At 44.4% G+C, this 14,253-nt stretch overlaps 1 protein-coding gene across 2 annotated transcripts in view; it reads right to left on the bottom strand.

The window, feature by feature from the left end:
• LOC134346777 (solute carrier family 15 member 1-like) overlaps window positions 1-14,253 on the bottom strand; it is a 59,311-nt gene that overhangs the window by 41,849 nt on the left and 3,209 nt on the right. The window contains exons 3-6 of one of the 2 annotated variants that reach the window (XM_063048408.1): window positions 9,251-9,482; window positions 4,014-4,098; window positions 1,755-1,896; window positions 429-548 (exon numbers count right to left, since the gene is read on the bottom strand). In XM_063048408.1, the coding sequence (XP_062904478.1) occupies window positions 429-548; window positions 1,755-1,896; window positions 4,014-4,098; window positions 9,251-9,283 (380 nt within the window). In that variant the 5' untranslated portion in view covers window positions 9,284-9,482. The remainder of the gene's footprint in view (window positions 1-428; window positions 549-1,754; window positions 1,897-4,013; window positions 4,099-9,250; window positions 9,483-14,253) is intronic. The other variant, XM_063048407.1, reaches the window with a different exon arrangement.

Here is a 14,253-nt window from a genome sequence, read left to right as displayed (position 1 = left end):
AAGACCCTTCATCTGGTCTACCAAACCTGATGAGTGTTTCCTGCACCTTATGTTTTTCTTTTGCTTTTCAATCCAAAATGTTTAATATTTCCTCATCAGGCAACTCATTTGTATCTGGAATCAATGCAGTGGATCTCCTCTGCACCATCTTCAAGGCAGGAATATCCCCCTTTAAAATGAGAAGATCAAACTCTTCATGGTGTCACCAACTCCTTCCTTTTTGCCCCTTGCAATAAAAGCCTACCTCCTCATTACTTGATGCTGCATTGGCATAGGAGCTCTCGAAGGACGTCTGGAACACAAGTATTCCATAGTCTCTCTGAAGCAATGCCCCAGGTTTATGGGTTCAAGCCCCATTTGCAGAGATTTGTGAACCCACACTGTGAATATTACTGATGCAATTTAATTGAAAGATTGAGTTCACTTACATATGCAAATTCAGGTTGTCTGGTTGACCGTCACCAGTAGTATCAGTTAAGTCCGCAATGCTACTGATGGCTATAACCACTTGTCCGATGGTGTACACAATAGACAGGTAGATAATAGTCCTGTTGCCATAAAAATACAGATCCATCAGAGAAGAACACAGGTACCTCCAGGTCATTCAGCATCTGGGATGAAACTGAGAAAGTGCTCGCTTCAGGCAGCATAGAAACTGCACCTCTACATACCACTACAATATTCCTGCCAGCGCATGTATGCACACTTACACTCACAGGCTCAAGTCTCAGGTGGGTACTCACTTTCACCACCCCACTGTTATTGACATATACTTCCCCTCGTTCTCCGAATCAGTCAGCAAATATTCACTTTCCACTCCCTCACACTCAGTCACTTTCCACCCCCCCCCACACACACACACACACACACACGCACACACACACACACACACGCACACACACACACGCACGCACACACACACGCACCCGACACTCACACACACACACGCACACACACTCACACACACACGCACACACACACACACACGCACACGCACACACACACACACACACGCACCCGACACTCACACACACACACGCACACACACTCACACACACACGCACACACACACACACGCACGCACATGCACACACACACGCACACGACACTCACACTCACACGACACTCACACTCACACACACGCACGCACACGCACACACACACACACGCATACACTCTGACACAAGGGCATGCAGGCATAAGTACACACTCTCGCACTTTCACACATATAGTGAGACAGACACACCAGACACACTCAGGCACTTTTTACACCTACTGTGGTGGTACCTCACACCCACAGACAAATGGAAGCATATGCATTTTCACACACATCGTGATATACACACACACTCCCTGATACAAGGAGACACCCATAAACACACATAAAACCACACTCATTCACACCCTGAAACACAAAAACAAGAATCCTTATTTAAATATGTTACTCACATGTGCACACTCAAATACATAATTAGAGGAACAGAATTATTGAACGAAAACTTAAATTGAGGCCCCTTCTACTCTCTCAGATGGCACCAAAGACCCTGACTTCTGTCCAGCATGGAAGTTGTCTCCAGTCTTCCGGCTGACAGTTATCCCACCACAGACTGATTACTTGCACAATATTACCAAGTGGGCACTTGCTCCTACACAGGCTAGAAAATATTTTGAGAGTTCAACATAGCTGCTACACAAGGCCAGGTTTTTTTTCTCTAAATTTATTTATGAAGTAAAACGATTTTTAAGGAACTTACTTGAATTTTCCCAGCCAGGAGTCAGCAATGATTGCTCCAAAGATAGGCATTAAGAAGCACAAAGCGACAAAGCCGTGGTAAATTGCGGTGGCGAGATCCTCATCCCAGCGAAGAAAATAGCGGAAGTACAGCACCAGCACCGCTGTGAAGGAGACGGAATGGGGGCATCATCTCAGCATTGTTCATTTGCAGACATCTCACCCACCCCCCCCCCACTAAAATAGGAAATTAGTGTGCAACAGCACAAAGAATATTCGCGAGGTAGTCGCCAGGACTCAAGGGCCTGAGTTACAGGCAGAGCTCGGGCAGGCCAGGACTTTACCTGGAGCACAGGAGACTGAGGGGTGACCTTACAGAAAGGTATAAAATCATGAGGGGGCATAGATGGGGTGAATCTGCATAAGAAACAAAAATTAAGTTGAAAGTGAGAGGGGAGAAGGGAAAAATTAAACAGAGACCCATGGGTGAAACTTCTTCATGCAGAGGGTGGAAGGAGCTACCAGAGAAGGTGAACTAATGGCATGTCAGAGACGTTTGGATATGTATATGGAAAGAGAAGGTTTAGAGAGTATGGGCCTTAGGAGGGCACCTGGTTGGCATGGGTGAGTCGGGCTGAAGGGCCTGTTTCTGTGCTGTATGATCTACAACTCTAATTGAACTGCAACATTAAAGGGGCTCTCCTGTCCTCTGTTGTTCTGGCATGTACTCTCCTTGGCTTTGTCGTCTTTGGTTGTCCACTCCCGTCCCGTAAACTCAGCACTGCCCAGATTTCTGCTGCCTGTGTCTTCTCTTACACAGAGTCGAGTACACTCCAGTATCCACGCTCAGTGCTCAATTCTGTCTCCAGTCAATAGACCGATAACAGACCGATAGTCCCTATTTCCCAGGGTGGAAATGTCTCATGCCAGAGGGCACAGATTTAAGATGAGCCGGGAAAAGATTAAATGAGGCTTACAAGACAAGCTTTCTGTTTTACACAGAAAGTGGTGGATGCCTGGAATGCACTGCCGGGGAGCTGGTGGAAGCCGATATGAAAACAACAATGTTTAAGGGGGAGTTAGGCAGACACATGAGCAGGCAGGGAATGGAGGGATATGGACCATATGTAGGTGGGTGAGATTAGTTTCAATAGCTGTCATGGCTGGCACAGACACTGTGGGCCAAGGGGCCTGCTCCTGTGCTGTAATCTTCTATGTTCTGTGGATGAAAAATACTTATCTCTGTTTTCTACCTCAGTGCCATTGTGCATGGCATGATCTGTCCTGGATGGTCTACAAACAAAGTTTTTTCACTGTGTCTCGGTATGCGTGACAGTAATAACCCAACATCAATAATTCAAAAGCTTGGCCCCTCTCCACTTCCTCCAGCCCCTCTTATCTCCTGAACTCTAACATTTCTGACCTCCTGCTCATCCCAAGTTTGAATCCCCAATGTTTTCGCCTGCCAAGGCTTTGAGTTGTGAAGTTGCCTCCCTAAATCCCTCCTTTCAATAACCTTTGACCAAGCCTTTGAGGAACCAGTTTGAACAGTTCTTTCCTTTTTTTCACTATTTACTTATTTTGTAATTTATAGTCATCTATTTATCTATCTATTTATTTATTTAATGCGATACAGCCCTTCTGGCCCCTCGAGCTGCACCGCACAGCAACTCACAAATTTAATGCTAGCCTAATCATGGGGCAATACACAATGACCAATTAACCTACCAACCGGTACGACTTTGGACTGTGGGAGGAAACCAGATCACCCGGAGCAAACCCAGACAGTCACGGGGAGAACATACAAACTCCTTACAGGCGGCCGCAGGAATTGAACCTGGGTTCCCCGTACAGTAAAACCTTTTGCTAACCGCTAAGTTACCTCGCTGCCTAATTGTTACGCCTTTGCACTGTACTGCTGCTGCAAACTTCATGTCATATAAGTTAGAGATAATAGATATGATTTTCCGATTTTAAGTTATACCCTCATCTATGATGGTAGGATTCAGTTTGGGTCCCTTAATGCTGATTTAGTGATCACAGTGCTACTGAACCCATTTATTCTTCAGTCGTTGCTGGTTAGAAAGATAATTCTCGTGTCAATACGTTTCTGAAACAGGATACAGGATCCTAGGTAGCATCTTCACTATTTCAGAGTGAGGATACAGCACCACCAACCCAGCCAAGAATCACGAGATCCCGTGCAGTCACCCCCTGCCAGGTAGAACCCAGGGATGAGGGTTTTGGGTCACTGACACATCACATACAAAACAGCTGGTACCTCGCATTCCATAGTAGGAGAACCTTTCGCAGAATTCATTGACCACAATGAAGCAGATGCTGATGGGATATCCAAAAATATTCGGCTGTAAGAAAACAAGGATACGTGACTTCCGATCTTCATCAATGGTTCAGCTGTAATAAGGAGCTGGCTTATCACGTGTCACACCTGTCCCTGCTGTCCGAATATGTCATTTTCACGCGTGGGTGATAGGACCTGAACACTGATTGGTTCTTATTAACATTGTTTAATCTTAGTCACGAGAAACAACATACTGACTAGAAACAGAGAGGGGCAGACACAAACAAAGGCAAAGTACAGCAGATACTGGAAATCTGAAATAAAAATAAGAAGTGATAGATAGATAGATATACTTTATTGAATTCTCAGGAGACCAGGCTGCATCTGTGGAGAGAGAAGCAGAAATAATGCTTTAACTCAATGACCAGGCACTAAAAAGGAATGCTTGTGCTTCTAAAGTGCATTTCACAAACACTGAAATGTAGTTGTCATTGCAAGATGGTAGCTCGATGGTGAGAACCGCACACCCTTTCTAAGTGAGATTGACCAGTTGTCCCCAGGTAACAGGTTGGCTCCCCCACTGTCTTTGAGAGACCTTGGTGCCTTAGAGAATGCCTCATTTGGCAGATGCCTCCTCTGCCCATTTTCCCAGGAAAGGGAAAGAAAATCGGAAAATCCAGATCTTGTTACAAAAAAAAAATAAACTGCAAAGGGCAGGAAATTGAACTGCTGCCAGGATTCTGTTATAAGATGATGAGTGAACTCTATGTTCTCTGTCTATCTCAAGGCCTGGGTGGATGAACCCCAAACCACATGCCTGGGTCACCTAACACAACGAGCTGATCAAGGCTGGTCAGACGGGAAGTCAGAGGTGGATCTGAGCCACGAGCCAGCCCTCATGCACCTCTACTTTCTTAGAAGTCTGTCTAGAACATAGAATAGTACAGCACATTACAGGCCCATTTGGCCCACAATGTTGAGCCGACCCTCAAACCCTGCCTCCTATATAACCCCCCACCTTAAATTCCTCCATATACCTGTCTAGTAGTCTCTTAAACTTCACTAGTGTATCTGCCTCCACCACTGACTCAGGCAGTGCATTCCACACACCAATATGAGCATATCACCAGAATCATTGACAAACTTTTGTAGATCCACAGTGGAGAGTATTCTAACTGGTTGCCTGGCATGAAAACACCAATGACCAGGAACAGAAAAGGCTGCAGAAGATGGTGGATACAACCCAGTCCATCAGAAGCAAAGCCCACCGCACCATTGAGTACATGGAGTGCTGCCACAACAAAGCAACATCCATCATCAGAGACCCACCATCCCCATCACCCAGGCCATGTTGTCTTCTCGTTACTACCATTGGGCAGGAGGTACAGGAGCCTTGGGTCCCACACAGGAACAATTATTACCCTATAACCATCCGGTTCCTGAACCAGTGAGAATAAACTACTCTGAACTGATTCAACAACCTACAGACTCACTTTCAAGGACTTCTGACAACTCAAATTCTCAGCATTATTTTTTTTATTTGCACGTTTTGTCTTCTTTTGCACATTCGTTATATATTAGTCTTTCCAGTTTATGTACAGATTTTGATGAAATTCTATTTTTTCCCTGTAAATGCCTGCAAGTGGACTGCAGTGCTCTGCCACAGACTCCGGTGGAGGCCAAGTCCGTGGGTATATTCAAAGCGGGAGTTGATAGATTCCTGATTGGTCGGGGCATCAAGGGATATGGTGAGAGGGGAGGTGTATGGGGCTGAATGGCCTAATTCAGCTCCTATGTCTTATGGTCTAAGTAAATGAATCTCAGTACATTGATAATAAGTGTACTTTGAACTTTTAAACTTTGAACTTCAAACCTGGGATCGTCCTTGGGGTTGGGGGAGAAGGCAGGATAATGGGATTGGGAGGGGCAATAAATCATGATAGAATGGCAGAGCAGACTCAATGAGCAAAGTGGCCTGATTCTGCTCCTACGTTTAACGGTCTTATGGAAATGGGGGAGGACGGGTGTGATGGATGGAAGGGATACAGACAGACTCCTTGGTAACATCGTGGTTAACTTACTGGATCAATGGCCAGAGTGGTGTAGCTGGCAGAGCCACTGCCTCATACAGTCAGAGACATGGTTCGGTCCTGCCCTCCAGTGCTGTCTGTGTGGAGTTTGCCTGTTCTTCCTGTGATCACATGGGATTCCTCCTAAAGACACTCCTAATGATACCTAGGACAATAGGTTAATTGTCTACAGGAAGTTGTCACTATAGACTATTTCCTAATGAAGGAATAATTTATAAATTGGAGGTGCAAAGGGACGTGGGAGTCCTAGTTCAGCATGCTCTTTGAGTTAGCTTGCAGGTTGAGTCAGCAGTAAAGAAGGGGATTACCATTCATCTCAAGAGGACTAGAATAGAAAAGTAAGGATGTACTGCTGAGGTTTCGACAAACATTTGGAATATTGTGAGCAATTTTGATCCCTGTGCATAAGAAAAGATGTGCTGGCCAAGTCACTGGGTATCTGAAAAGCAGAGATTGAATAGATTTCTGTACAGTTCGCAAACCCATGAACACTAACTCACTATTCCTCTTTTACACTTTTTAAAATTGTAATTTATGGCTTTTTTATGTCTTGCGTTGTACTGCTGCCGCACAATAACAAACTTCACAATATATCTCAGAGATAAAAAACCTGATTCTGATTCTAATTCTAATTCTGGTAAGGAAGTTAAAGGTTTTGGAGTGAATGGGGTTGAAACATGATTGAATGGTGGAACAGACTCAATGGGCTGAATGGCCCAAGATGGCTCCTACTGTACACCTTATGGTTTATAGGTGTAGTTAGGAACTGGGGAAGTTGATCTGGATGTAGGGTTGGTGTATATGAGTGGCTGGTTGTCAGTGTGTACTCAATGGGCTGTGTCTCCCACGGCAAAGCTTGGGATCTTAATTCTAAACCTATGAGCTGGAATCCTGCCAGTACAATCTGAAGTCAAACAACTAAACGTAGGAGCAATCTCATCCCAGTAAGAGAAACCCAGTAAAGAATGGTAGAGAAATATCTGCTTCGCTGAGGTCCTGCTGCGTTTACCTGTCTGTCCTCAAAGTGACTCCAGACCCACCGACATGGTCGGCTTTTAACAGGCTGCTCAGTCAGGGTGATTAGGGATGGCATCGTCAGTGATGTCCACAAGGAGGAAAGAAAGTGAGAAGAGGGGGATGGAGGAGGGTGGGGATGGAAGATGGAAGATGATTGGGCTGCTGGAAGCTGAGAGCCACATCCAGGTCGAGAACTGCCATGTCTATGGCAGCAAATTAGGAGAAGCTCCAAAAGAAATCACTTGTTCTCAAATTCTAATTTAATATGCAACCCAGCCAGGTTTACAAGCAACACAGAATTTTTTTTTTAAGTTCTGTGAACTCAGCAGTGCATGCAGCATCTGTGAAATGAGAAACCGGTTAATGTTTCGGGCTGAAGATCCTTCATCAGATCTTGGAGCTGAAATATTAACTGCCTCTATCACTCTCCACACAGATACTGCCCGACCTGCTGAGTGTTTCCAGTGTTGTTTAATCCAATTTCAGATTTCCAGCATCTGAAGATTTTTTTTTCATTTATAGTGACCAATAAAATCAGGTAGACGAGTATCTCAAAGTTCAAAGTAAATTTATCATCGAAGTACATATATGTCATCATATACAACCCTGAGATTCATTTTCTTGCGGGCATACTCAATAATTCCAATAACCATAATAGAATCAATGAAAGGCCACACCCTGTTTGACAACCAGTGGTCAAAAGACAACATACAGTGCAAATACAAAAATAAATAAGAAATAATAATAATAATAATAATGATAAGTAAATAAATAAGCAATGAATATCCAGAACCTGTGATGGAGAGTCCTTGAAATTGAGTCCATAGGTTGTGGGAACAGCCAATTGACTCCCTTTACCTTTTAGTATCTAATGTTGTCAAAGTCAAAGTTGAGTTTATTGTCTTGTGCATAAATGCATGAATGCACAGGAGCTGTCGAAGACTTACTTGCAACAGCACGTGCATCACATAAGAAGCACTCACTAAACAAAATATAAATTTAGCATAAATTATCACAGATTTTACAAGAGGGAACACAATTAGAACAAAATAAAACAGTCCATTGTACTGCAAAGTGATCAAAGCTGTCATAATGTTGCTAAACTGTAGTGATTAGGGCTGCACTCAATGGGTCAAGAAGCAAATGATTGGGGGGCTACAGCACACTCTTCTCAAGTCAAGTCAAGTCAAGTCATTTTTTATTGTCGTTTCAACCATAACTGTTGGTACAGTACACAGTAAAAACGAGACAACATTTTTCAGGACCATGGTTCTACATGAAACAATTCAAAAACTATACTGAGCTACATAAAACAACACAAAACTACACTAGACTACAGACCTACCCAGGACTGCATAAAGTGCACAAAACAGTGCAGGCATTACAATAAATAATAAACAAGACAATAGGCACAATAGAGGGCAGTAGGTTGGTGTCAGTCCAGGCTCTGGGTATTGAGGAGTCTGATGACTTGGGGGAAGAAACTGTTACGTAGTCTGGCGTGGGAGCCCGAATGCTTCGGTGCCTTTTACCAGATGGCAGGAGGGAGAAGACTTTGTATGAGGGGTGTGTGGGGTCCTACATAATGCTGTTTGCTTTGCTGATGTAGCGTGTGATGTAAATGTCTGTAATGGCAGGAAGAGAGACCCCGATGGTCTTCTCAGCTGACCTCACTATCCGCTGCAGGGTCTTGCGATCCGAGATGGTGCCATTTCCAAACCAGGCAGTGATGCAGCTGCTCAGGATGCTCTCAATACAACCTCTGTTGAATGTGGTGAGGATGGGGGGTGGAAGATGGACTTTTCTCAGCCTTCGCAGAAAGTAGAGACGCTGCTGGGCTTTCTTGGCTATGGAGCTGGTGTTGAGGGACCAGGTGAGATTCTCCGCCAGGTGAACACCAAGAAATTTGGTTCTCTTAACAATCTCTATGGAGGAGTCATCGATGTTCAGCGGAGAGTGGTCGCTCCGTGTCCTCCTGAAGTCAACAACCATCTCTTCTGTTTTGTTCACTTTCGGAGACAGGTTGTTGGCTCTGCACCAGCCCATTAGCCACTGCACCTCCTCTCTGTATGCTGACTCGTCATTCTAAAAATGTAAGTACTGACTTACCTGCATGCTGAGTTTTAATGTTCTTATCACCATGTCAGGGTTTCTGCCTTCATTCTCTCTCTTCGTTTGGATATTTACTCAGGGACATTAAGCTGGAACATTCACTCCTAAGGCTTCCTGGTTACTCCATGACAAATTTGTCCCTTGAGCGCATTGGCCTACTTTAGGTCAGAAACTTCAAACAGCCTCAGTAGAACCACTGTTACTGACGTCACACCCTTGCTCCTGGCTTCTGCAGTGTGAGGAGGAAGAATATCCGTCATCTCTGATTAAGCGGACACTGCAAACTCACACTCATTTCTCAATCATTCTTCACTTCCTTGTGTGCAAGGAGAACAACATGGCCCCTGTCACCACACAGTTCTGAAGTCTGAGCAAAGAAATGCTATCTTTATACAGAATCGATCAATGGTTAACCTTGTTTTTGTTCAAATTCCTTATTTGCAAAGTCAGTTAGCGTTCACAGTACAGTTGTTAAAAATCATTAGAAACTGCAAGCTAACAGCTGACAAGACTATGAAGTTATTAAAGGAACAACCCCTCAGCTGGTATGTCCTTGCATCCTTCCATTCCATTCTTATCTTGTCACAAGTAAGCCCAAAGGCTCTGGTCCCCTGCTGTGCAAAGGGTAGCTATGCTCTTAAAAGACTGCACATTATCTGCAGGCTATCCTTGCCTGGACATCATCTTAACCCTTGCCTTGCCACAACTTCCACATATCCTTCTCTCACTCATGAGTGACTGGAAGCCAACTCTGAGGGCAGCCTTCTCTAGAGGTAACCTTCAATCACCTCAGATCAATCCTTCGAGTACCTCAGTCAATCAGAAGGAACAATAGGTCTAGTACTCGAGCAATTAGAACCATAGAACATTACAGCACAGAAACAGGCCTTTTGGCTTTTCTTGGCTGTGCTGAACCATTTTTCTGCCTAGTCCCACTGACCTGCACCTGGACCGTATCCCTCCATACACCTCTCATCCATGTACCTGTCCAAGTTTTCCTTAATTGTTAAAAGTGAGCCTAAATTTACCACTTCATCTGGCAGCTCATTCCACACTCCCACCACTCTCTGTGTGAAGAAGCCCCCCCCCATGTTCTCTCTAAACTTTTCCCCCTCCACCCTTAACCCATGTCCTCTGTTTTTTTTCTCCTTCCCTGATCTTCTGTTTGGGACAACAGCCCCTGCAGCTTGCATCTAGTATTCTTGTATGAAACAAACTTGGAATGTGAAGGTCTAAAGTAATCAGGTAAAGCCCCAGAGATATTGAACTGGAACAACCTCTCAGTACATCCTATGGAGAACCAGATCCATTTCCATTACGCAGATGAACGGAGGCATTATAAAAAAGGAACTGAGTGACAGAGGGAGAGATTGAGCTGAATGATAGGAGAGGCTGGGTAGGCTAGGACTTTATTTATTGTGGTGTGGGATACTGAGGGGTGATCATAGAGAGTTGTATAAAATCATAGTGTCTTGGTTAGGGTGAACGTGCACAGTTCTATCCCAGAGTTGGGCAAACAAGAACTTAAGGACATTGGTTTAAGGTGAGAAGGGAGAGATAGGAACCTGAGGGATAACTTTTTTTTTTACGAAGTGTGTGGTCAGGACATGGAATGAGCTGCCAGAGGAAGTGGTTGAGGCAGGTTCATTAACAGCATGTAATAGGTACATTGCTGGTCGGAGATGTAGTGGCATCCGCGCCGGACATCGGGATGAGTGGTCCTGGGTTCAAATCCGCCCGGCTCCTTTCACGCTTTCCAATCATGCCGGATTGAGCATTGGGCCTCATAAAAAATAGACTAATTTTTATGCTAAAGAAACGGCAAGGTTTCCGTTCAGTGCGCCACAAGGCACAAAGAGGAACACCAGCAACGACAGGTACAAGGACTGGAATGGTTTAGCACAGGGGTTCCCATCCTGAGGTCTACGGACCCCTTGCTTAATGGCATTGGTCCATGGCACAAAAAAGTTTGGGAGCCCTTGATTTAGGGAGATAAGAGCCAAACACTGGCAAATGGGCAAGTTTAGACGGACATGTTATTTGGCATGGACTGGTTGGAACAAAGTATCTGTTTCCATGCTATCTTACTCTAAAGCTGTAAAAAAGATGCAATCTCAGTTTAATCTTAGTTAATAATGCAATGCCTCTCACATAACAATAGGTCATCTGTTCTTCCAACCAAGACTTTATGTTCAAATCTTTGGGTGGGATTGAAATTAACACCTTTTGATTTAAGTAGAAGACTACACTTGCAGACAGAGCCTGAGAAGTAATGGTTCACAAGGGTATTGTGCAGGATTTCAAGGCCTCTAGAGCAAATTTACTGGGGTCTGAAGAAGAATCCTCCAGCACTTTGTGGTTGTTACTGGAATCCTCTCAGGAATAAAAAGGTTCCTCTTACCTTGAGAATGAAGGGACATTTGATAGGGAGGCTTGGAACCAGGAAGAATTTCCTTGCTATGGTGGAGTGCCCTGAGCACAGGGATGCATCAGGCAGAGCTGGTGCCAATACTGCGTGCTGTGTACATATATGTATATACTGAGAACATGTTGTAGGTTGTAGAAACAGTTTAGAAGTGACCTGGGTAAAGTTATCCACGCCGGTTCAGGCTGTCGGGTAAGAACTGTTCCTGAGTTCCTGAACCTGGCGGTGATGGACCCCGGGCTCCTGTACCTCCTACCCGATGGCAATAGTGAGAAGAGACCATGGACTGGATGGTGGAAGATGGAAGTGGGAACGTGCAGTAGGGCTGTGAGTGAAGGGAGAAGGTAGAGGGTAGTGCTGATAGGGAACACGTGCACATTTAACACATTGTGCTAAGGCCAAACACTGCAAGGCTTAAACTCCCAAGCACATTCTTTGCCAGGGGAGTAGCTTATTAGAGAAGAGAGTTGCATTGACTCGGTCTTTCAAAGAACCAGCATAGGAACGATGAGATGAATGGTCTCCACCTCTGCTGAACCTTTCTGCAATTTTACATGTCACACTGACAGGAGAATTATTTATTTTTTGATCAGGTGAAGGATATTAATCCAGTAATCTAAAGCGGAGGACGAGTTGTTGAAACCAAATCTTAAAAAAAGATGCAGATGCATGAAATCCAAAACAAAAACAGAAGGTGAAGGAAACACTCAGTAGGTCAGGCAGCATCTACGGAAAGGGAAACAGAGTTAATGTTTCGGGGTGAAAACCCTCTGTCTGAACTGGGAAGGAAACGAAAGAAGCTCAGGGATTGGGTTGTCTCTGCTGGGGTATAATTGGGGAAATGATGATTGAGGTACACCACTTCATGTTCTGTCTGGGCACCTGGTGGCCTTCTGGACTCACTATTGAAATCTACAGCTTCAGGTAACTTAATTTCTGTCTGTTACAGTCAATGGTCTGTGATGTTGACTGACTGCGTTTGTTTTTCCTACCCCTTTTAATTTTTTCCTCTCTGGGAGTGGAAGACGTACCCAGCCTGACCTTCCGGACATGTTACCCCACTCTGCATTTCACAACTCCCACATCATTTTGTCCACATTCTCACTCTCTAAGTACTCCCATTCACTCAATAACCAGGCAAACTTATCCACAGCTTATCTTCAGGGTCAGTTCTGAGACGACAACACCGTTGCTCTCCCTCCTGCCTGAACTGCCAAGTGTTTCCAGAATTGTATTTTTATTTTACATTTCCAGCATCTACTGTTTTCTGATTTTCTTTGGTAATTTCCAGTTTCTGGTGAGGCTCACACCCCTGACCTGTAACAATCAACGTACTGTACATCACACACTGAGTGAGCTGGTGAAGGTTTCACAAAGACATCCCAACAAGATTCCAAGCTGCAAAGTTAACAGAGTAGTGAACTTCTTCAACCGGAACCTTTGAACCTGAAATAAATTTCATTTGCAATTTTTGTTGGTGACATGAGTGTAACGAGGAAGGCCGGTACCTTTTATCCATTTGAGTTGGAGATATCTCTCTAGCCACTAATGTAAATGAGCAACCAGTCCTTGTACAAACAAAAGGTCTTTCATTGATTGGGTTGGGTGAACCAATTATTTAAATTGGTGGCCTGCACAAAAGCAAGTCCAATGTCTGAACGGGTGAAATTATTATGGGGAACAAGGAAATGGCAGACTAGCTGAACAGCTAATTTGGATCTGTCTTCACTAGGGAAGACACAATCAATCTCCCAGATGTAATAGTGGCCAGAGGACGTAGGGTAACAGAGGAACGGAAGGAAATTCACATCAGGCGCAAAATGGTGTTGGGTAAACTGATGGGACTGAAGGTTGATAAATCCCCAGGGCCTGACGGTCTGCACCCCAGGGTACTTAAGGAGGGGCTCTAGAAATAGTGGATGCATTGGTAATCATTTTCCAATGTTCTATAGAATTAGGATCAGTTCCTGCGGATTGGAGGATAGCTAATGTTATTCCACTTTTTAAGAAAGGAGGGAGAGAGAAAACAGGGAATTATAGACCAGTTAGCCTGACATCAGTGGTGGGGAAGATGCTGGAATCAATTATAAAAGATGTAATAGCAGCATATTTGGATAGCAGTGGCAGGATAGGTCTGAGTCAGCATAGACTTACGAAGGGGAAGTCATGCTTGACTAATCTTCTGGAATTTTTTGAGAATCTGACTATGAAAATGGACATGGGAAAGCCAGTGGATGTAGTGTACATGGACTTTTAGAAAGTCTTTGATAAGGAGGTTAGTGTGCAAAATTAGAGCAAATGGTATTGGGGCTAGGGTACTGACATGGATAGAAAATTGGTTGGCAGACAGGAAACAAAGAGTAGGGATTAATGGGTCCTTTTCAGACTGGCAGGCAGTGACTAGTGGGGTACCGCAAGGCTCGGTGCTGGGACCGCAGCTATTTACAATATACATTAATGACTTAGATGAAGGGATTAAAAGTTTGCAGATTTGCAAATGACACAAAGTTGGGTGGCAGTGTGAAATGTGAGGAGGATGTTATGAGAATGCAGGGTGACTTGGACAGATTGGGTG

Source organism: Mobula hypostoma, chromosome 5 (genome assembly GCF_963921235.1).
Source record: "Mobula hypostoma chromosome 5, sMobHyp1.1, whole genome shotgun sequence".
Classification (NCBI taxonomy): domain Eukaryota; kingdom Metazoa; phylum Chordata; class Chondrichthyes; order Myliobatiformes; family Myliobatidae; genus Mobula; species Mobula hypostoma.
The sequence above is the reverse complement of the archived record's forward strand: the minus strand, read 5'-3'. Positions and strand labels throughout refer to the sequence as shown.